Source organism: Lissotriton vulgaris, chromosome 3_1 (assembly GCF_964263255.1).
Source record: "Lissotriton vulgaris chromosome 3_1, aLisVul1.2, whole genome shotgun sequence".
Lineage (NCBI taxonomy): Eukaryota > Metazoa > Chordata > Amphibia > Caudata > Salamandridae > Lissotriton > Lissotriton vulgaris.
This window is the reverse complement of record NC_141689.1, coordinates 1,041,407,751-1,041,432,974: the sequence shown is the minus strand read 5'-3', so window position 1 is coordinate 1,041,432,974 and position 25,224 is coordinate 1,041,407,751. Positions and strand designations below refer to the sequence as shown.

The following is a 25,224-nucleotide window of genomic DNA, read 5'->3' as shown; positions in this document are numbered from 1 at the left end:
GTCCTTCGGAGGAGAGGTTGCCATCTATGCTCCTGAAGGGTCGCCTTCTACTGGACACTCACGCCCCTACAGCCAGACAAGTGTACTCTCTCCTGGGGTCGATGGCCTCGTGCATCTACATTGTGCCCAATGCTCGCCTTCACATGAGGCCTCTGCAGCAAGCCCTCGAGGACCAATAGTCTCAGAGATTGGATCACTGGGAAGACCGGGTCTTGCTTCTTCAAGAAGCCAGGGACTCAATAAGATGGTTGTTGAAACGGACCAATCTCCTCCGGGGGTTTCCATTCCATTGTCCTCCTCCATCTCAGTCACTTGTCACGGATGCCTCCCTTCAAGGCTGGGGTGCTCACATGGACAAGCTCCAAGTTCAAGGCCTCTGGTCCGAAGTATAGCAAGGCTACCATTTCAACTTCCTGGAGCTTCGAGCAGTTCATATGGCTCTCAAGTCTCTTTACCATTCTCTGCCTCCCAACCACCTCCAGATTCAGACGGACAACACGACAACTATGTTCTATCTGAACAAGCAGGGAGGCACGAGGTCAAGAGTCTTGTCTCTGGAAGCACAAGCCATCTGGCACTGGCTCCTGGCAAGGGGCCTTTCCATCGTGGCAGATCATCTACCAGGACTTCAACACGTCCAAGCAGACTGCCTAAGCAGAGTCTTCGTAGAAGCGCACGATTGGGTGCTCAACGAGGAAGTCACGCAGGAGCTTTTTCTGCACTGGGGCATACCGGACATAGACCTGTTCGCAGACGCAACCAATGCAAAATGCCCCGTCTTCACGTCCATGTTACCCCAACAGGGATCACTGGGGAACGGACTTTTGATCAGCTGGTCGCAGACATTACTCTACGCCTCACCTCCCCTGCCTCTGATTCCGGTGGTGATCCAGAAATTCTACAGGGCCAACACCAGGATGATCCTAATAGCGCCAGAGTGGCCACGCCAATGGTGGTACTCCGATCTTCTACAGCTGTCGGAGGTCCCTCACCGGCGACTTCCTTGCTGTCCAGACTTGTTATCCAAGGACCAGGGGAAGGTGTTTCACCCCAACCTCCCCTCCCTTCGATTGACGGCATGGCTCCTGAGGTCATCCAGTATGGACACCTAGACCTCCCAGCAGACTTCATGAACATTCTTGGAAGTCATATGCTTTCAAGTGGAAGAGGTTTTTCTTATGGTGTCATGAACACTCTCTCGAACCGGTACATGGCCAAGAGCAGGTGATTCTACCTTATCTGTTGCGTTTAGCGAGATCAGGCCTAAAATACCACTCCATCATTTAGCTGCCATCACAGCATATAGGAAGTCACCTTCTCAAACATCTTTCTTCCTTATGCCTGTAGTTAAAGATTTCTTAGAAGGGCTTAAGAAAGTCTTCCCACCAGTGAGGTCCCCTTCCCCTCCCTGGGAGCTTGATATCTTCCTGACTAAACTGATGAGTGCTCCTTTCGAGTCTATACATAAGGCTTCTTTGCAGCACTTGACCTGGAAAGCTGCTTTTTTTTGTGGCGATTACCTCTGCCCGTAGGGTCAGCGAAATCCAGGCCTTGTGTTGTAAGGAACCTTACACAGTTTTTCATGCCAACAGGGTGGTCCTACGAACACATCCAGCTTTTCTGCCTAAAGTAGTCACAGACTTTCATATTAACCAGTCTATTACCTTACCTACCTTTTTTCCTCAACCTTCTACTCCCCCGGAGAGGTCATTACTCTCTCTAGATCTCCGTAGTGTCCTGAAGTTCTACTTGGCTAAAACCCTTCCACTTAGAGAGTCTGACCGCCTTTTTGTTAATTATGGCAGCACTAATACTGGCCTGTCACCCTCAAAACGGTCCATTTCTCGCTGGATTGTCTCCTGTATAGCTTTGGCTTACCAACTAGCTAACAAGACCTAACAGGGTAAACCACATGCACACTCTACTAGAGGGAAAGCTTCAACTACAGCTCTCCTCCGTAATGTTCCTATTCCTGAAATGTGTAAAGCGGCAACTTGGCGGTCGGTGCATACCTTTACCCGCCATTATTGCCTGGACTCAGATACTCTGGCCGATGCCCGAGTATGGCAGGCCTCTTTAAGGAACTAATTTGCATAAGATGTATTTGCAATGTGTACCTACACAGTCTTTGAAGTATTATTTCTTGCCCGTCCGCGAGACTTTGTGTATGAGCTTGCTAATCTATTCATAGATTATGACTATTGATGAGTATCCCCTGGATGAGAAGGATTAGTTACTTACCTGTAATCCAAGTTCTCATCCAGGGGTATACTCATCAAAGTCATAAGCTCCCGCCCACCTTCCCGGACGAGCATGTTCATAAAGTTATGAGTTGTTTTCTGTGGATCTACTCAGATGTTATGCACCTCCAAAAAAAACTGACCCAACTGCCACCTTTGGTGCACCATGGGAGCAGGGGGTCGCCTTCAGGTCTTAAAGGCACGGTACCCCTACTCTAATGCCTTAAAGGCAAGGTGTCAGTTTACTTTGTTGCTTTATACTCTACTGCAGCCTACTGGCAAATGCCTGCAATTACAGGTTTTTCCTATGGCAATAAAGCAAAATGTTTACTGCTCTCTCTTTCATCCTTAGGGGTTTGGAGAGTACTACTGTGTGTATGCTAATTTTATGTAATTTTGCGGCAATTTTGCCAGTTGGGGAATGTTTTAGGCTGCAAATATATGTTTTCACATATATATACATATATATTTATATGTATTTTCTATATGCTCCGGGATCCCGCAAATAGGCGGGGATTATTCATAGATTATGCCTTTGATGAGTTTACCCCTGGATGAGAACTAGGATTACAGGTAAGTAACTAATCCATCTTCTCCACGGCCTGCGTTTTGGTTTTGGCCTTTCCATTCTGAATGACCTCCAGTGCCTGTGTCCTCTGGGCGGGGTGGCCCGACGTTCCAACCGAGTCAGACATCCGTGGGTATGGTGAAGAAATTTTACACCGCCTTGTGGATAATTTGAGGCTTTGCCGGAAAGAATAACATGGTTCAAATGAAGCTTCTTCAAGTGTTGCTTCACAGGTAGAAATGTTTCGCTTTGTCCTCTCTGAAGCTCTGATCAGTAGGCCAGCCAACTAGCTCTCTGAGTCATTCTGCTAGTCCTGGGTTCAAGAAGTGGAACAGGGCTCAAGCACCAACGCAGGCCCCTGAGGGATCAAGGCAGGTTTGAGGCAGCAAAACAGCCCTTCCAGGTGCATCAAAGCAGTCTTCTGAAGTACACAGCAGGCCACAGCAGTAGGCAGTCCTTTGAGAGTCCTTCCATATGCCCAGAAAGTGAACTGAAGAGTGTGTCTGAGGGTCCTATGTTTATTCCTGGTGACTTTGTTTAAGTAGACGTTTCTAGAGAATTTCCTTTGAAGTTATTGAAATGATCTGCTTACCCTGCCCTAGTTCCAGCCTGTCTGCCTAAACAGTTAAGAGGTGTGACATCCTTTGTGTGAAGGCGAGGCACAGCCTATTGATTTGCAAGTGAGGCTGTACCCAGCTCTACCCCCCTGTCCTGCCAGTGATGGCCCATCCAGGCACACCTAAGCTCTCTATTGTGCAACTATCTGGAAGAAATAAACAAACTCCAACTGCAAACTACACTCTGCTATGGGACCGAGGAACAGGCTGTAGGCCCCAAACAAGGCAGGAAAATGCCACCTTTCTAAAAGTGCAAAAACAACAGTTGATGGATAGAATGCAGAACAATGTCACACATTCACCCCAGTACAGAGATATGGGCCTAAATCCATCGTTTTTTTGCTCACCATGCCATTCAAGTTTGAACCCAGCCATATGCAATTCAGTCTTGACCCTGTGCCCCATGGGAACAGTCAAGCACAAACCTCCAAGCCAGGTCATCCCTGGACTGGAAACAATCTTCCTAGGACCGGTTTCGGCCTTTCAGCCCTCATCAGCCAGAAAAGCTTGATTCCAGTGGCATGGAGAGCATTGGACTCACGTCTGAGCATACCCGTCCCACTCGGGGTGACAAATGTAAAAACAACAGTTGATGGACAGAATGCAGAACAATGTCATACATTCACCCCAGTACAGAGATCTGGGCCTAAATCTATAGTTTTTTTGCTCACCATGCCATTCCAGTTTGAACCCAGCCATATGCAAATCAGTCTTGCCCCTGTGCCCATTAGGAACAGTGCAGCCTGAACTGCCAAGCCAGGTCCTCCCTGTACTGGAAATCAGCATCCTAGGACCAGTTTTGGGCTTTCAGCCCTCATCAGCCAGTATAGCTTGATTCCAGTGGCATGGAGAGCACAGGACTCACGTCCTAGCATACCCGTCCCATTCGTGGTGAAAATGCAAAAACAACAGTTGATGGACAGAATGCAGAGCATTCTGGCCTAAATCCATCGTTTTTTTGCTCACCATGCCATTCCAGTTTGAACCCAGCCGTATGCAAATCAGTCTTGACCCTGTGTCCCATGGGAACAGTCCAGCCCGAACTGCCAAGCCTGGTCCGCCCTGGACTGGAAACAAGCATCCTGGACTGGTTTCGGGCTTTCAGCCAGGATAGCTTGATTCAAGTGGCATGGAGAGCATGTGACTCACGTCTGAGCATACCCGTCCCACTCGGGGTGACAAATGCAAAAACAACAGTTGATGGACAGAATGCAGAACAATGTCATACATTCTCCCCAATTCAAATCAATTGTATATCTTTTACCTTTCTAAAAGTGGCATTTTCTAAATTATGACTTAAAATCCGAAGTCCATTAAAGAGGAACTACAATTTCTCAGACAGCAAACGTGAAATCCTTACTTGCTCCAATCAAACGTTGGCACTTAAGTGTTATAAGGAAACACAGTGTGATCCTCTGGGAGAGGTAGGCCTCAATAGTACAGAACACTTTTACGAATTGTTCACTACCTGGACAAGTAAAACTTTAAAGTATGTGTCTAACCTTTTAATAACAATGCACCCTGCCCTATGGGCCTCTTAGGGCGTACGTTACGGGTGATGTAGTAAAAGCAGAGTTTAAGGATTGGTAAGGGGTTATTTTACCAATTGGAATTGGCAGTTTAAAACTGCATTCATGCTGCACCGGCAGACCTGGGACATGTTTTAAGGGGCTACTTAAGAGAATCGCACAATAAATGCAGGCCCATTAGTAGCATGTAATTTACCAGCCATGGGTATATGGTATGCCACTCTTCCAGGGAGTTATACTTACGTTAAATATACCAATATAACATGTTTACAGGAAAGCGCGAAGCACTTTAGCACTGGTTAGCTGTGGTAAAGTGCACAGAGTCCTAAGGCCAACAAAAACAAATTCAGCAAAAGTAGGAGGGGTGATTGTAAAAAGTTTGGAGGTGACTGTGCAGAGAGCATCAAATCCATCAATTTGAGTGAGTTTTGTATTGTTCATAGAGGGGTATTATTAAATACTGGCTGGTGAGGTTGGACCAGAAAATGGTATTGTTTAATGAGGCATTTTTAGGTCTCACTAGAGCCAGCGCATGCGCTGCTCTGGCGAAACATTTAGTAGCTGGTTTTAAAAGTGCTACCCACAGGCTTTTGCCGGCCACCAGCTTGCTATTACGCGCACATGCACAGCTGCCATCTGGCTTGCTTTGCAAATCGTGCGCTCTTGTGTGCGTAATAGCAAGCTGGTGGCCGACAAAAGCCTGTGGGTAGCACTAATCCCTTCTCCTACCCCCTCCCTTCTCCCACTCCCTCCTTGTCAGCGTAATTTTTTTTTCCCTTTCACTTTCGCGCCGCGCAACCGTGTCACTTTCACGGCCGTGCGGCCATTGCTTGTTTTCTTTACTTTTGGTATAATCGCGGCACCCGCTCTTTACTTTTAATGTCAAAAGTAAAGCGTGGGTGCTGTGATTATAGCAAAATTAAAGAAATAGATGTTTTTTTCTATTTCTTTACTGTTGGTATAATTGTGGCACCCGTGCTTTACTTTTAAGGTTATAAGTAAAGCGCGGGTGCCGCGATTATACCAAAAGTAAAGAAATAGAAAAAAACATCTATTTCTTTACTTTTGCTATAATCGCGACACCTGTGCTATACTTTTAATGTTAACAGTACCCGCGCTTTACTTTTAGGGGCGGGTACTGTGATTATACCAAAAGTAAAGAAATAGAAAAAAACATCTATTTCTTTACTTTTGCTATAATCGCGAAACCCGCGCTTTACTTTTAACATACAAAAGTTTCTTTCATTTTGGTAAAACACTAATTGCCTATCTCAAAGTACAGCGTTTCATTTGTGAAACGCTGTGTCTCAAAGGCGTGACCTATGGCTATGCCAATGCTTGTTTTAGATAGCGTCCGGAACAGATCTATGTGGATCACTGTGTACACAGTTTCGTGGGCTGAAGGACATTGCTGTTAGTTTTGTTTTGTTGGGGAGTATAGTCGGTTTCAGGTGGCTGCTATGTTTTTACATATCGTTGTACATTATGTTGCTTTGATTCCATTATATATATATATGTGAATGTGGCGAAATGACGCTAACAACTTCTGAATGGCTTATATAAAGTTGTTGAGATGATATGTATATCCTACGTTGGCTACAAACAATTAGACAACTACATGGCTTAGAGACAAATTATTTTCATGATGTTGTCAAGTTCTGTTCATAATGTTTGCTGTTGATGTAATAGAGAGTTACATGTGTTTACAAGTTACATGTTAGTGGCTGACACTTACGTATATAGCGAGGAGCCATGTTCGGCGCCTTCTTGAACCAGATGTATCTCTTGATTCCTGTTGGTATGGCTTAGATATTCTGCAGACTGAAACCTGTTGGATCAAGGGTTGTCCTCTGGGTGTGAAGTTGAAGGGAGAGCCAATGCAAGCTGCACAGATCCCACAACAATTGTTTAGTTAGCTTTGAGGCTTTTATACATATTAAGTATGTGATTACCTGGGTATTAGTTGCTGTCCTTTTGTCTGTGGCGTATTCAAGGTAAGAAAACTGAGTGTGGACTACACTGCAGGCATGGTGCCCTGCCCCCTGGCTACTTTATGGAAGTGTAACTGCCCTGTAGTTATTTGCCACCATCTCTGATGTGGCACTGGTGTGCATCGAAAACGGGGGTTGTTTGAAAAGTTAAAAATGTCCAGTCCAAGCAGTTAAATGCATGTGGGTCTAAGGTAATTGCAGAACCTAATAAGGCCAGTCAGGCGTCACAAAGTGTTTAACTCCTGGTTGGACTCTTGGGAAATGAAGCACTATTAAATCTACCATTGTCATCTAACTGTGTGTATAAATTATCCCATTGATTAGACAGGCCCTGCAGTAGCCTCAAATGATGATGGCAGCTGTTCATGATGTTTTAAAGACAATTGTCCCCAGTGCTACTGCAGGTTGTTGATTCAGGCAAAGAGATGATTTTACTGGGAAGTCTGAAGCAATCACTAATTTCTTAATTCCCCTGAGTGATGTCGCCAATGCCATCAAGGTTCAATTAAATAGAAAAATATTTTTGAGAGGGTCCTGGCTAATAGATAATATCAAGTCATCACTGATGTGGCACTCATTGGGCTTTAGTACTGGAGGATGATTGACCAGCCATAGTCACAGTGGTGTTACTGCAAGAGATCTTGTCACTACTGGAGTTATGCAACGGATGAGATGGAAAAGTACCTTTAAGTTGTCCATATTAGATGTTACATGGGAGAACAATAACACATTTGGCATATAAAAACATGTTAGGTGCTTTTACCCAACTAACTTCAATGCGAACCAGAGTAAACTAATACGGAGAGAGCTCCCAAATATGTCAAAAGACTTCCCTTCTGTACCTACCCTTAATAGAGTGCCCACCCTACAATGGGTAGCTCCAAACCAAAAGCATAGGGTTGAATTAAAGAAACTTTTGCCAGGGGGATTCAGCCTCCAAGATCCAATCATGTGCCAAATAAGCTTAGATACAACTCTCCAAATGGGGCGACATGTAGTAATTTACCTTGGTGAATTGAATCGGAATATGCAGATCAGATTCTTTCCAGACTCTAACTGCTGACGAAATCAACATAAAGATCTTACTCTCTACAATATCACAAGGTAACCCATTTGCCCTCATTTTCCCATCCTCTGGTTAAGAGCTGACCAATTGCCCCCATAGATTCAAGACTTTACTCATTTTGAGGACTTCTTACCAACTGTGATAAGTGTTCTGAATTGGTCAGATTTCTACATTTAGCACTCTATAACACTCTGTATAAATAAATCAATTGAATGGATTTTTACTAAGTCCCTGTGCACTGACTAATAAGGATTTATTTGTGGTTTTATAGTGAGCAGTTAAGACCCAAGAGGGTAACACATCGCTAAATAGAGGAAACCCAGAAAAACATAATAAACACAGGCTACCTTCTTTTGGAAAAGCATAATTACAAGATGGAGCACAGGGAAACAACTAATCAACAGTCAAAGGCATATCAACTTGCAGATCATATTTTGTCCAAGTAAGGAGGTGGGTTTTGACCAAACTAAAAAAGGCACATAGCCTACATTAATACAGAAATACAGTGATGAGCCATTGGGGAGAGCCTAAGGGAGAAGCGTAGTCAAGTACATACCACTTACTTTGGGAATACAGAGTTGCTGTGGCTGAGGCATTCTGTTCCTTGTTTAGATGTATAGTGAACACAGGCCAACCTCTTGGCTTTTTGCTATTGTAGCGCGTCCATGATATGTTTTATTCTCTGTGTTTCTGTTGGTTAGCATTGTGACTCCCTGCTCTGTTTAGTAGGTTCAAAGAGACGCTTGATGCTAGGATTCTCTAGATTAATGTCTTTATATTCTCTGACCCATGATTTGGATTTTCTCACTTGATCAGGAAGTGGTCTGATCAGTCAATCGGGAATGGTGTCTCAGTTAAGAATGTGACTTGCAGTTTAGAAGGCCAGAACAGAGGGGCTTTCAAGTTGGGGAGCAGTAGCAAGTTTGGTAAGTCACTAAAGGAAAAAGTATGATGCAGAATAAGAGATTGAAACATCATTCAGGTCTCCCTATGTAAAAGAAATCCCATAGGAATACGCTAATTAGAACAAGCTATCTATTTTTCTTTGCGTTCATTAATCTTCTTTGCAAAAGCTTGATTGCTTCCATGAAGGGAAGATGGAATTTGGAGTGGATTTAGTCTGCTGATTTTATTTCTACTAAAATGAATTGGCATGTGTAGAACTGATTCTTTCATTGTATTGTTTTTAAAGCTGCACACCAGCCACTCTGTGGTATTTTTCCCATCCTGATCTTGCTGAGGAACAAGAGACATGAGAAAAAGTAATTGTTACTTGCTGGGACAAGTCTTTTAGCCAGGTGTTAGTTAGGAAGAGCAGATCCAGTTCTGTTAATCATGTCAGTAATCTGTTACCTGTTTCTGCAGCATTTAGTCTTGCTTGGATTTATATGATGAAAGAATGCCTATCTTCAAGCTAGGAGCTGTGCCACGCAAGGCCAAATGGAGTTGACCAAAGGGCATGACCATTTTAAAAAGATGTTTTTTAGTTTGACCCTGGGCAGCCCTCTGGGACCCCCACCCAACAAGATCCAGGATGTTAAGGCTACTCCTACCCTGCTGCCTTACTTCTTATCTTTATTTTATTTTTATTTTAATCTGCAGTGTACTGGGAACAAGTCTTTAAGTCTTATAATGGTGGCTGCAACATTTTTATTGAGGTTGTGGTCAGCAAAACACCATGCAAGTTCCCGCAAGATTGTTTCACTACCGTTTGAGTAAGACTGCTCACAGGAAAAAAGGCCATCTTGGCCAATTGGAACACTGTTTTTTTTTATTTGCAGTGCTGCTGGAGTCCAGAGGGACCAACTTTAAATATATCTACAAATATTGAACCTTCATTTCTCAAAAACTACTGAACAGATTTACAAAAACATGCTTTCTGAGTAAAAATCTTTGCCAAATTTGAAGTTATTCTGCTTAGCCGTTATGTCTAACGTTTTATTACAGCTGGTTGACAACACAATGAAATGGTGGTCTTCAAAAATAGTATCAATACTTATATAAGTAGCTCTTTATATCTGTATTTAAACTAATATGTTACAACAGGTGAGTCAACCACTCATTCTTTATTTAAAGGCATCAGTACTCATCAGGACATGAGGTACAAGTTTCACAATTCCGATCGAGGAAGCACAGTTACTCTGGAAATGGGCTATCAGCTGCTGCATTTCTCCGATGGCAAAACACATGCCAGAAGTCATATATAGATGGGCTGGCGTTCTGAACAGATCAACAGAGGAGTGCCCCAAGTGTGAGCCAGATAAAAAGAAGCTGGACATGGTCGTTGCTCACTGGAGGTCAACCAAAATTGTTTCTTTTTACCATGACCTAGAACAGGAATGTTGGAGGGACAAACTGATAAACTGAAGAGGAGGCTGTGTAGGATTCAGAACTTTGAGTTGTATTGATTTCACAGATTTATGCGGATAAATCTCTGGGACTTTAGTACTGTGTCTTCTTCTTCTCCAAGATATGGCTGATGTTGGGTGTTCTTTCTTTCCTCCAGGAATCTCCTCCAGACAGAATTACACCACCAAGATCCTTGGAAAAGAAAGAGTGGTAAGTATGAGGTTCATATTTTTCTCCTGTATTGCATTAAGTCATCACCTCACCCGTGATATTGAGCAGTGCACGGATGACAACATGTGACCCAGACAGAGCCTCCACCCTGAATCTTCCTCTGAGAACAGAAGGTGTTTCTTTCTTCGGCACCCGTGATTTCAGTTCCCCGTTTATTAGGATAAATTCCCTGCAGAAAGGCCGCCGATAAGTCCCTTCAGTTTCTCAGACTGTCCCTCACTTCACAAGCGGTTGCGCCTTGCACAAGTGAACGTCAAACATTAAACAATAGCGCTCATACCTCAAGTTCCACCCCATGAATCAAACATAATTGTTCTCTACATTCCTAGTACTGAGCGTCTAGTTCTATCTCAAGGTGTGCAGCCCAATAAGTGGTGCAGAGAAAAAGGCAGCTATGAATGTGCATACAGCACAAGTCTACCTCGTACTATGTCCCGCTCACTCCCTCAAATCACTCACCCACTACGCCGCAACTCTCCTGAGTGCGGCGGACCATCCAGCGTCCTCCGGCAGCATCCACCACTGTTTGGTCTACTTCTTCTGGGACTGATCGAGGCTGGTGGTGTTGTCTTATTCGGCTCTGATTCCTTCCTCCCCATCTTCCGATGTCCGGCGATTGGATTCCTTTCCTTCATGGACCTCCTCGGTGTTTCTCCTCTTTCGGTTTCGCAGCCCACAGCGTTTTTGTCCCCTCCTTCATTCCCTCTTAATTGGGTCACAGCTCGATGGACCCCGCCCACCTGTTCCAAAATAGAGTGGTCCCTTGTTAATGTTGGTGACCATCCACAGTTCACACCCCGTTTAACCCTCAATCTCTGTCTCTCCCCACAGGCACGCCGGCGGTGAGGCAACACTGCAGAGCAGATCCCACGGATCATTCCAGGTAAGAAAAGGTTTTCTCGGGGCTCCTCCTCACACTCACAAGGAAATTCCAGTGTTATGCCAGTAGTCCTTAACCGCAGGTATTGAAAAGAGATGCCTTTTAAAGGACCTACTTCACCTGTCATAAGCCCAGACTAAGAGCCGGATTGAAAACACGGAGGACGGGTTACTCTGTCACAACGGTGACTGATATGCTGTCTGCCAAAATAGAAATCCCAATATATCCTATGGGATATATATTTATATCCTATGGGATTTATATTTCTGCGGATGAGATATCCTTCACCGTTGTGATTTAGTAACCCGTCTGCCGAGATGTGAATCAGGCCCTAAATGTCTAGCTCTTGAATTCCTTGAGTTCACACACCTGGACATTCTTCAAGAGTATTGAGAGATTGTAGCTCAGCATATCATGTTGTCTACAATGAAAACTGACAGCACTAAAAGAAAAAAGTTCTGCTTCCGTATCGGCACAACTACATCAGGTGTTAACTTAGCTAATGAATTTCACCAAGGTAAGTTTGACGAATAGCCTGTAACAGCTCATCTGGCATCAGTCTATTTGTTCAGTCCTTCACCTGGAATGCGGTTATCCTTTTCTCAGAGATTTGTAAAGAAATAGCTCAAGGGATTATTTAAGATCTTCATAACTCATTAAAATCAATTTAAATTCAAATATCGGGTGGATCTCGAATATGTCTATTAGAAACTTTACTTGTGTTCACATCAGACAGTATGGTCAAAGATCCCTAGGTATTCAAATTATGGAACTCATCCTTGGAATCCACAAAGACGCAGTGAATCTTCGTAACAAATGAAATTTCATTCTTAAGATACTTACTGACTTTCACATTAGAGAATCTAGTAAAGGTGAGATATTTGTTGCACAATCCTTTTACCGCAACATAGTGGTCAAAGTCTTCCCTCGATTTTTACAGATCCCTCATGTTCTACATCAGTTGGACTGAATCTCTCACACACGCTCAACACTTTGTCTTTTGGAGATCCTCCCAAGGATCATAGTCTTCCCAAGCAAGGCATTGCAAGGTGAATAGCATTTTCTCTACCATTGATACCTTGCATAGATTCACATTCGACCTTCTTTCATCCACATGCTTACCAGTTAGACATTTTTTAGGGCTCGCCTAGGCAGCACATGCGCTGTCTCTGAAGACATGCTGTATCTAATGTATAGGTTTTCAGCAAGCCCATCTGTTTTCATTAGTTCCTTCATGTGCCTTTTCAAATTCCTTTGTTTTCATTGGTGAATAGTTTATATTTGTCCCTCCTTTTGCTGTTTTAGCTCTGCTCTGGAGGCTGGCCCTGTTACATGGATCATTTCACTATCGGCCATATATCTAAGTTTCAGCGCAATATTTTTTCATATTTTTTTTAAATATTTTATTCGCATTTCAAAACAATGCAGCACATTTTTCATTTGATATACCGAACAGATTATGCACAATATCCTTTCAAAAGAAACAAATATGATTATTACACAATTACAAATATATCTTAGTTCAACAGTCGTGGTCGGGATTCTCACCACATTTAGTGTTCCTAAGGTCTTAATTGGAATCGGAGCTAGCATCGTCATCATCAGAGGGAGGTTCGCAAATGTTTCCTCTATACTCATTCCATGCCCCCCAGATTTTACTCCACTTCTTAGGACAGCCTCTGTTACGAAACACTGCCCTTTCCGAAATCATCGCTGCATCCATATCATGTATCCAAATATTTTTTCTTTTGATTTGTCTTGTTTGGCTTTCCGAACATGCTCAGCTGAGGACTGCAAATCATATCCCTATCTTGTTTTCCACTGTCTTTGGTTTCATAAGCACTTTTCAGCCAAAAGCTATGTTGTTTTTCATCCTATATACTAAACATAAAAGATAGTGAGGATCAAAAGTGCTTGTCCTTCTCCCCTAGATATTAGAAGTCAACAGCAAATGGTTTGTTCGCTACGTTTTTCATCCTATTACATTTTTGGTTTGATTAGCCCAAATGTCCAATCCTTAAATAATATACTTACTTATTGGAAGTTTAGTTTAAGAAGATGACCGACAGTAGGATTAACCTATTTACATTGTGCTAATTTGGATATGATTACAGAGGTAAACATGCTGTTGATGCTCCGTTTTATGAAAACAAAAGCTGCTTAAAGTTGTGTGTGTTCAACTTTAGATGCTTTCTTTTAGGTTTCAATCGTTGGTGAAATAAAACCAATATCATTGTGTTAGAAATGAAGTTTCTGGTTGGCAGTGGTTTGCACACTGTCCAAGCAGAAACCCTCACTCTAGTCAGGGTAAGTAAGTTACACCTTCAGAATAACCAGTGCTCACCGCCTTGGTAGCTTGGCAAGAGAAGTCAGCCTTGTCCTCAGAGGAAATGTGTAAAATATTTGTACACCCACACGGTAACACAGTGAAAACCCCACAAAGGTACTCCATACAGTTTTAGAAAAATGGGCAATATTTATCTGAGCAAAGCAAGACCAAAACAACAAGTAGGCAACATACACAAATCAAATGACAAATTCTCAAACATTAAATGCACTTATAGGGCCAGATGTACAACCCTTTTTTACGGCCGCTAACGTGAGATCATCCTGTTTGCGACCGCAAAAAGGGTAAAGTTGTGTACAAATGCTATTTTACGAGTCACTGACTCGCAAAATATCATTTGTGACTCTCGCTATTAGGAAGGGTTGTCCCTTTTTAATAGCGGGTCACAAAGCCATGTACTATTGTTTTGCAACTGCATTTGTAGCCGCAAAACACTCGCAGTGTACCACCTACTTCAAGTAGGTGGTAAACCACCCGCAAACGCCTTACTCTTTGTGAGAATGTGAGAAAATATTTTTTAAGAGCTGGCAGTGGTCCGAGGGACTGCCTGCCTGCCCTTAAAAAATAAAACTGAAAAGATGTTTTTTTCTTTTTTAAATGCATCCTGTTTTTCTTTACGGAAAACGAGCTGCATTTAAAAAAACTGCTTTATTAGAAAAAGCAGTCACAGACATAGTGGTCTGCTGACCCCAGCAGGCCACCATCCCTGTGAGTGCTAGCAATTCCTAATGGGGTCGCAAATCATGCCTGCCTCATTAATATTAATGAGGCATGCAATTTGCGACCCCATTAGGAATCGCAAACAGTGTCTGTGACACTGTTGTGCATCCCAATCTGCGAGTCGCAAATTGCGAGTCACAAATGCGTGGCAAATTGCGAGTCGCACATGCGACGCAATTTGCGGGTCACAAATTGGTGGGTCGTACTTCTGGTCCATAGTGCTTAGAAACACTAGATCTCCAACTAGGGCTTCAGTGGCAAGCTTGACGGAGTCAAATCTCCAAGTTTGGGGCAGAACGCGATGGCGTGTGGGCCGGTGACGTAGTCGCACCCACCCAGTTTCCAGTACTTTGGAAGCGATGATGAAACAAAGATGCTGTGAGGTGCCTGGTCGGTTACGCTGGCGGTGTGGGGTCAATGAAGTGTCGAGAGTCAAGCAACACGGGCTTGATTTTGCAATGTTGATGTCACACCACCGGGCTACAGCCGCTGCGGGGGAATCGGAGTTGGACGCTACAGACTTCAGTGACGTGGTACTCGGGACTCACTTTGTGGTGGTTCTTTGGAGACGATGCGCCGGCGTCGAGCCTGTGCTGCAAGTCGCGGTTGTTGTGTTGAGCAGTGACCACAGCTCTGGTTCAAGCAGCGGTGCTTGGTCGAAGAACGGTGCTGGCTCCAAAGTCACACTCAATACGCTGATTTCTTCTTGTTGAACACATCGGACTCACTTCCAAGGACCCAGGCACGGAATTTGGCACCACTTGGCAGAGTAGGGCTCTCATCAGAACAGCCCAGCTGCTGCAGCTGACGTCTTTGATGGCCCTGAGACTTCCAAAGCCAGGCAACCTCTACTCAAGCTCTTGGAGAAACTTTAAAAGCAGGATATAAAAGCAACGTCCAGTCCTTTCACTCCTAGGACAGAAGCAGCAGGCCAGCACAGCAAAGCAAACTACAAAGTGGTAGTCCCTTCTGAGAGCAACGTAGGTCTTCTTCCTGGCAGAATAACCTCAATCCAGAAGTGTTCCAAGTATATTCTGCCGGAGGGCCAGTACGTATACCCATTTCAGCATTTGAAGTAGGCAAACTTCAAAGAAAGTTCTCTGTATTGCAGCCTGGTAATGGGTCATCAGGATATGCAGGGCACACCTCTGCTCCTGTAGCCTGTGTCTGCCTAGAGTAAATTCACAAATGCCCAACTGTCATCCAACCCAGACGTCTATTCAGAGACAGGCAGAGGAACAGAATAGTCAAAGCAAGAATGTCTTACAATTCAAATACACTGCACCATGCCCATGGGGCTACCTAGAGTCTACCTTAGGGGTGCCTTATATGTAATAAAAGGGAAGGTTTAGGCCTGGCAAGTAGGTTTACTTGCCAGGTCGACATGGCAGTTTAAAACAGGCCTGCCACAGGTTTGAAGGGCTACTTATGTTGGTGTAACAATCAGTGCTACATGTCCACTAGCAGCAGTCAATTTAGTGACCCTGGGCACACATTGCGCAGTGTACTGGGGACATACTAGTAAATTAAATATGCCAATCATGGAGAAACCAATTATCATCATACTTTAGACATAGATCACTTGCACTTTAGCACTGATCAGCAATGGTAAAGTGTCCAAAATCCTAAAACCAGCAAAAATGATGTTCAGCACGCATTAGTAACAGGAGGACAGGGGAAACCCACGCCAAAGGTTGCCAGGTCTAACACAAGGCATGCTTCCTCATGCTCTCCAAACACGTCATGTAATGGGAGGTTGCTTAACAATGTATCCTACAAGTAGACAATTCAACACCAACTCAGCATCACCTCAGCATCTGCGCATCACCAGTCAGCCTCACTCAGCACTACTTCAGGAGCACCACTGTAGCAGCATCTCAGCATCACTCAGAAGAAACTGAGAACCACCTCAACATTACTCAGCCCTACCGCAGCACCACCTCAACATCAGCACACCATCTCAGAATCAGAACAGCACCACCTCCGCATCAGTGCACCAGTGCAGCCCAACCTCAGCACTAGCGCAGCCCCATCTCAGCAGGAACTCAGCATCAGCGCAGCACCTTCTCAGCATCAGTGCAGCATTACCTCAGCACAGCACCAACTCAGCATCACTTAGCACCAGCGCAGTACCACCATTACAGCATCACTCAACACCTCCTCAGCATCATTCAACACCTCCTCACCATCACTCAAAACCACCTCAGCATTAGCACAGCACCATCACAACATCAGCACCGTGCAACCTCATCAGTGCACCACCAACTTAGTATCAGGGCAACAGCACCTCATCACCAACGGAGATCTACCTCAATATCAACATCAGCATCTCAGCACAGCACAGCACCACCTCCACATTAGTGTTCCACCAGCAGCACCCCCCCACCTCAGTAACAGTGCAGCCCCTCCTCAGCAGCAACTCTGCACCAATGCAGCATCACCTCAGCATAGCACCAACTCAGCATCACTCTGCAATACCTGAGCACCAGCTCAGCACCACTTTCTCATCAGCGCACTACCACCAGTGCAGCACCAACTCCCTATCAGTGTACCACCACCTCCGCGCCAACATAGCACCTCCTCAACATCAGCACAGTACCACCTCCACATCAGTGCACCACCACCTGCAGAACCCCACCTGGGCACCAGTGCAGCATCAGCTCAAGCGGAACCCCACCTTAGCAGCAATTTAGCATCAATGCAGCACCACTTCAGCGCATCACCACTTCCTCATTAGTGCACCGCCACCATTGCAGCACCAACTCAACACCAACGCATCACAATCTCAGCATCAGCACAGCACCACCAGTGCTACCTCACCTCAGCACCAGTGCAGCCCAACCCAGCAGAAACTTAGCGCAAATGCAGCACCACTTCTTCATCAGCGCAGCACTATCTCATCATCACTCAGCACTACCTGAGCACAGCTCAGCACCATCTGAGCACCAGCACCTCAGTGTTAGAACTGGGGTCACCAATTCCACCACAGTAGCTTGGCGCAAGGCAGGAAAGCAACCGAAGGCTAGGTGTATAGCAGAAGTGCAGCACACACTCACACTGAGACAGGGAGGCACACTCACTAAAATGACACCACACCAGATAGTTGTTTAAAACAAGACTCTTTTATGTAGACTTCTTCAAGGCAGTTAAGTAAATTTTTCTAGGCATCAAGTAAGGCCTTGGACATTTCCTAAACATCAGGCAAACATGACTGTAAATACCTCGCTATCATGTATGGGCAAGCTGGGCAACAACATTCCTCATATGCAAGTTCAGTATAAACAATATTTCATAGGACCAGTTTCAATGTGAAACATTTCTTGTGCATGTGGATCATTAAAATGTATAAACCTCTGCTTAAATGGCACATCAGAAACAGGAACACAGTTCCCTGCTGCAGGGCAGGTTGCAAAGGACACTCCCCTAGCCAGGGATTAACTTTAGGCACAAACCATTAAGGCTAATGTCCGGTTCAGGGGCCCACAGTCACTCTTCTCTTGATTCCAGGCCCTTGCAGTGTTAACTAGGGCCACCACAGGGTTAATCAGGGCCAACAGGGCCCAACTGCAGTCTCCTATGGGGAGGGGCGGTCACGGGGCTGCCTCACTGGTCTTCCGAGGCTCCTGCGCAGCCCCGCCGCCTCCACAGTCTCTCGCCTCCCCAGGGGGGATGTTACCTCAGTCTTCAGTTCTTCAAGGGCCCTTGCGGCTTGGTGCAGAAGCTCGCGCCAGCTGGGCGGACTCCCCTCGTTGTATCCGAGGCCTGCAGCAGATCGGGGGGCTCGCGCTCTCCTTCGAGCCCCCTAGCCGGTATCAGAACTGGTCCCAGGCCTCTCTGGCCCGGGGAGCAATCAGGAGCGGCCTGCGGGGGCCTCACCCAATGGCTGCGCGTGGCCTAGGACGCGCTGACGCCCCGTCACGTGACGGTGGCGAAGCAGCTTCGGAGGCCCAGCGCAGCCTCCAGGAATCCCGCGGCAGCCCTCCCCAGGCTTCGGGGGCCACGGCGGTGAACAGCAAGTCAGGCGCCTGGGCTGCGGCGGTGTTTTACGGGCCCCAGCGCACTCCCCAGCAGCGCCCCATGACAGCGCAGGTAAATCCGGGCTGCGGCGGTGATCGGTCACAGCGTTTCCAAGGCACATCGCTTTCAGGTACCGGGCGGCGGCGGTGAGGGACCACATCGCTTTTCAGGCCACAGAGCTTTAAACAGCACAGCGCTCTCAAGGGCAGGATAGCGCTAGGAGATGATAGCGCTTAGGGGGGTAGACAGTACCGGCAGCAACCAGTTCTGGGCAGTCCAGGGCAAAGTGGCGCTTGGGAACAATCACAGCTCAGGCAGGGCAGCGCAGGGGCACAGTTCAGGTGGAAAGCGCTGGTTACCTGGTTGATCCCCCAACAGTGCTCTCGGTAGGCAGTCCAGTACTTCAGTGCAGCGCTAGATGGGCACAGCGCCTCGCTTGGGGGGATGAATGGTAGGTTATTCTGTAGTTTCTTGGGGGAAAAGAAGGGAGGGTTGAGTTGGTGGTTTCAGAGGCAGGATGGTTCCCCTTGGCACACTGGAGGTGGTTCCCCAACGCTGGGCCAGATCCGCAGGCTGGCAGAGTCCATCACCTAACTTAGAAAAGCAGTGCCTAGGCCCAGTCAGCCCCAGTGGTGCAGGTTCCTCCCCTAGGCCCGACCGCCTAAACTCTTGCAGAGGGTCCCCCAGGTCCAGTGGTGCCCCAACTGACAGGCAGGTTTCCCTCCTTATACCTCTAGGTCAGGTGACCACTCTCTAAAGGCGGCAAAGCGTAACCCCTCCCCTAGTCTGGAAGGTTCCAAGAGCTTCTACATTCTAGGCTATGGACTGAAAAGGCGGGATGGCAGTCTTACTGTATCCTTATGTCCCAGCCTGCTCCGGACCACTAGTGCGTGTCTACAAAGGCCACACAGCAGTAGCAGGGGCCTGTGACAGCCATGTTGTTGGGAGAGAGCACCTGCACCTCAGCACTGTTTGGCAGCGGTAAGGCGCCCAGAGACCTAGGTCCAACAAAAAGATGGTGGAAAAAAAAGTCAAAAGCGCAAACAAAAAGGGGTAAGACCACCCTAGGGCTGACAGGTCTAACACTCCGCATCAGCAAGCACCATCTCAGCGCCACCTCCTTATCAGTGTGGAAGAAGCATTCAGTATTCCTCTGTTGTGTTCCGGAATCCAGCAGAGAGCAGCAGAGAGCAAGAGGTGAGGCAAGCTGCGAGAGGCAAGCTGTGAGAGACAAGGCTGAGTAGCCGAGCTAAGGAGCAGAGGAGCAGGAGCGGCCCGCCTTGCTGAGCCTTGGCATCCAGCGATGGCATCCTGCGCTTCCATCTTTCACCAAGGCAAAAGGAGGCTGGGGGACAGCGCAGGTAGGCGCAGTCAGCACTTGACTCTTCTCTCCTCTGACTACGATGCCCGTCAGTCCACCAGCCTGCTAGCTCACCTGCTCGGCCCGGCCCGGCTCGATCCGACCACTTTGGCTCCTCAGTGACAGGACAGTGCAAGCATGGCCGCCCTTTATCCTGGCGGCCGCATTGAGTGAGAGCCTCGGCGGAATCCTGGAGGCGGCCTGGTTAGACCAGGTGCAGCCGGCAACTCCATCCTGAGCGCCCGCTTGTCTTCCTGCATATGCCCCTCCACTTTACGAATGCGCAGCACAGGCACCATACAGTCGTTTGGGCAGGGGGTAGGAGCCGCCCACCCTGGTTTTGCCTTGTTTTCCCTGCCCAATTTGCTCAGAGGACATAAAGAGCCACTTCGGCTGTCCAGGTCTGCTCTTAGGCTTTGGGGCTGATTGCAGAAACTGTCACCATTGAAAGTATTGAAAAGCATCAAAGTGGGAGCAATTTCCAGATACGCATAAATGCAGGGAGCTGCAGGATATCCTAGGGGGCCTCAGGCCACCTTAGTGGGACATCTACAAGCAAACGATTAAGGCGACCAATGAGAAAGGTTGACAACAGTTGGGTTACCTGGAGACATCTCCTTCCATCAGACCCACGGACCATCTGACCACCACCACCCACCTGCCTTTAGTCAACACCCAACTGTCTTCATGCCATAGGGCACCCGAGAGAGCCCTTGCGGGAGCCTACCCACCGTCACCCCCAGACATGAGATAAGGGCATGTTCGGGGAGCCGTCCAGGCCAGCAGGGAGAAAGGGAAAGAAGCGTAAGTCTGGCCCACTCACAGCCCAATCCTTCGACCAAACTTCCCTCAACTCAACAGAGGTTGACCTAACGGTCAGCGCGCCACTAAGAAGGGGAACCTCCTCTAACTTCAAGGTCTCTCCAACCCAGCCTAAAATGCATACTAAATGTAACTCCCTAAAAGATATCGGTGCTGCTGTCTACTCAAGCAATGCAGCACTTAAAGGTCTCCAGTCCCCCCTTCAACCAGTTCAAACTCTTCATTCGCTACAGTTAACCACTGCACTAATACATACTCAAGTCAGCGAGCCGAGTATATCTCCCACAGCGGATCATACCAACACAGTTTCTAACAGCAATTTAATGTCAAGTGTCTCAGGGGCATCCTCCACCTTAACTAGCATCACAGCAGCAGTGCCCATGCTGGTCACAAGTCGTCCGGACCAAAACATAGGCTTCCTGGTGACCTCAGCACACTTAACGAAGCCTTTAAAGGGTCACCCAGGGACTCCGCCAACTCAGCCATCAGCAGACCAGTCTTCAGACAGCTCAGCTAGTTCAGCAACGTCCTCGCCCCCAGCAGCAGGGGATGTTCAGCAAGCGCATATTACAACAGTTCTAATGGAACAGGCCTGCTAACGCCCACAGAAAAGAGAAATCCGAATAACCAACTGCTGACAGCTCCCCCAAGCCCGTCAGTGGATGAGACAAGCAGGACGCAACTTCCACCGGCACTTCATGGTAAAGGCACTTGCAGCCTGTATCCAACTACCATTACTAACACCGTCATCTTGGATCTGAGCCAGACTAGTGTCAACACACTGCCTCCAACAGCTAACATTAATGATTCCAAGCAGGAAGAAGGAAGGGCGGCTTTATCCTATCTGAGCACTCAAGAATGGGGAGGATATGCTAGCAGCATACTCTCCAGACCGTCATATGGGCATATCCCCAGTGAAGTCGACTTCAAACCCATCAGCTAGCAGCCAGCGCCCAAGGGATAAAGGGGAGCGAAAGGAGACAGTGGGTCAAAAGCACAAGATGGAAGTGTCTGGTCCTTCATCTTAAACATCATGCAACTGTCGGTGGAGGCACTACAATACCAGTCTGACAAGATGGACATACAGCTCTCTTTACTAAACAATCTGGCTGTGTTCACAGCAGGCATAGATGAGAAACTGGGGGACCTCAGGCGTCTAATTAGGAGAGCACAGATGGAGGCACACCTCCGATGCGGCTGCAGTCAGATAGTGGACAAACTAACGACCCAGCCAACCATGCTTACCACGGTCCTCAACGAGTTGAAGAACACATCACTATCCATCCCTGTTCGCTCCCCATCTGTCGGCCCGACCTTTGAACCCTCAGCTCTTGAAAGCAAGGAAGGAGAATTGGGTAACACAACTAATAAGAATATTAAAGGCAGTGATTCTCGCACCCAGCATGAAGTGGGGTCTCTACATACTGTCAGGGAATGTTTCAAGACAGTTAAAGCTGACCCAGCTTTACTAAGGCAAATGCCAAACAACGCCGCCAGCAGAAAAGGAAAGGACAGAATCCAAAATTACTTCCCCTTAATCAAGCAGCTAACTACTCAATCTTCAGCAAACAGTGCTCCAAATTAGAGTCTGATCCCAAAGAGGGGGACAAGCAAAATGCAGCTCTGGCTCAAACTAGTATTTCTCAAAATATAGTAGCACCTCCCAGGTTTTCAAACATCGAAAGGCCTTTAGCTGATCTAAATAACGGGGACTCACCACAAGCAATGATAGCTCTCCACAGAGGAAGTGCTAATATCGACCCAAGTGTAGCTCCCATATCATCATTACAAATGCCATTAAACAATCCAACTCTGCTTGAGAGACAAAAAGAATCTCGAATAAGTATCGGCTCTGCGACAGAAGAAAATTGGGTGTCTAGAACAGACGCAACCTGGCTAATGACCACTAATCAATACGTCAATAAAGACCAGGTAAACAACTGCACAAACCACAATATTCAAAAACGTGTACCACGGAGAAAATATAAACAAATATGGAAGGTCCGAGAGCAATCACTTCAGGGCTCACCCCCTTGCAGAATCTGAGGCCACCCAGAGAACTAACAGTAACAAGAAATATCGTAACCAATTACAGCCCCCTTAAAGAGGTGACGTTACCCCAACTAAAGGAGGACGTACAACTTAACAATCAGCATGACCCACAGACCACAAACAAAGTGTAGGCCTCGTAAAGATTACCATTCAGCTCAAGCCTTACATTGCTCAAACCTGAGTATACTTCAAAAGGTACCAAGACATACTGAATAGGGGTAATATTTTGAATCTATTAAGGGCTATTCCCAATCTAGCAGATCTGAATTCAACTGATCTCCTTGCAATAGAGTTCCTTACACCCGAAAATCCAGCACTGCCAGAGGCAACGAGGGCTTTATGGAAAACAGTTGCTATCGCTCAAAGAGTATTAAATGAGCATCACACCTTCGAAGGATGGGGCATCAAGGTTACTTCTTACCAAAATCCAGCTTACCCAGTGCCTCTTCTGAACCCCAGGCCAAGGCCTGGCCTCAATCGCCGCCCAATGCCCCCAACCTCTGTTCTTAGAGGGGCATTGGGCTCTTCTCCTCAATCAAGGCCTCTCTTCCAGGGTACTGACTGCTCCTTCTTGGGAAGAAGCAGTACCTGGAGATAGAGCCAATTACAAGAACTTTAACCGTTTTTCCAGCTACTCAATTACATCACAGCCAAATGGACATAGGTAACAGTCCACAAAAGAAATGGAGATTTGCCTTTGCTCATGGAACATCAGTGGCTTAGCTTCAAAAGCTTCTGACCCAAACTTCCTGCAATACTTCAATATGTTTGATAGAATCCTATTGCAGGAAACCTGGCTGATAGACCCATTACATATACACGGGTTCCATTGTTTTGCCATACCAGCTACAAAAGGTGACAAAAACGGTCATTGCTCAGGTGGGCTGGCATCCTATATATCGACAACTACCATATCTACAGCAGTTGCAGTCAGTCGTAGAACAGCGGTTGCGTTAGCAATTAAATTCACTCTCTCTTTGGCGGCGCACAAAAAGAAGTAAAAACCGTTAACACATACATCCACCCAAAACATTTGGCAACTGATTCAGCGAAGTTATTTCGCCAAACAATTACCTACATAGGCAGTACTGAATCATCAAACATTATTCTGTCGGGGGACCTGAATCAATACTTACTGAGATCGTCAGATGAAAATGAAGTAAGACTCCAACCTTCAAATTGCAATATACCAACACGAGGCGACTTCACCCACTGGAAAACCAAGAAGATGAATAGAGGTCTTCTCAAGGATTTAGAACACTCTACTCTCAGGCGCCTCAATGGAAGATTTGTAGGCGAATTCCTCCTGTAGCCAGTTACTATACTGCAACAACTTCCTCGATTTTGGATTACACCTTCACCAGTCTCTCGTTGTTCTCATTCATAATTAGCTTTAGAATGGGGGACAGCGACCATCGCCCACAAGAAATAACTGTAGCCGCAACTGCTCCTTCTGTCCTCCAGCCGGCCCCACTCTGGGGCTCCAACTACACGTCAGACCATAAGAGAATTAAATTCACTGCAGATAACATCGAGTCCTTGTCAGAATCAGTATTGAATCTTATATTCTCATATCAGATCAACATGGATTACATTCAAATCTGGGAATGTTTTACTAAGAATCTCAGAGAACTATACGCATCGCAAATAAAAATGAAGCGCCCTCTGCTATTCGAGCAAGCGAAAAGGCCAACTGCAGCACAAGGAGCGCAAATCAAAAGCCTTAAAAGAACTATAAATGGCTTGATAAGATCCCTGCGTCATGAGCCTGGGAACTTCTTGCTACTTTCCTCTCTGCAACAGGAAAGAACTAATCTAATGAAGTTGAAATGGGGCATAAACAAAAACCTTGAAGATGATATCTGGGCTAAACTCCACCATAACATAAAACAAAATCATAGCACCCGTTTTTGGAAAACTGTTAATACATACATCAGCCCACAACATTGGGGAACCTCATCACACATATTAGAGGAAACCGGGGCCACCCACCTAAAAATGCACTTCAATTACCTATCAGTGGGCTCCCCACATTTGGACCAGAGCGGGGCAGCTCCAATTGACCGCCATGCAGTTAACCAAATAAGCAAAAGAGTTTCACATAAATCTTTAGACTTACATCAACTACTGGAGGAAACAACAGACGACGCTGCGCATATGCTAATCAAGTAGCAGGTCACAAAGGGAAGAAAGGAAGGGGCGCTGGACCCGATTGGAATCCCGCCCGCTCTGTTCAAACAGAAGGCGGCAGAGTGGGCAAGAATACTTCACCTTATATTCCTGGAAGTTAGACAATAGGGTGTCATCCCTGATTCATGGAAAGGCTCTACGATATTTCCCATCCATAAAAGTGCTGACAAGGCTTTGCCTGGCAATTATCGGTTAGTGGCACTAATCGATAGCGAGGCCAACTATTTTGTGGGTACGTTGTTGGA

General features: G+C 46.3%; 1 protein-coding gene across 1 annotated transcript in view; it reads left to right on the top strand.

Annotated features, from left to right (window-relative positions):
• Positions 1-25,224, top strand: part of FOCAD (focadhesin) — a 1,219,893-nt gene that overhangs the window by 337,124 nt on the left and 857,545 nt on the right. The window contains exons 11-12 of the mRNA XM_086961452.1: positions 10,518-10,570; positions 11,423-11,474. Of these exons, the coding sequence (XP_086817578.1) occupies positions 10,518-10,570; positions 11,423-11,474 (105 nt within the window). The remainder of the gene's footprint in view (positions 1-10,517; positions 10,571-11,422; positions 11,475-25,224) is intronic.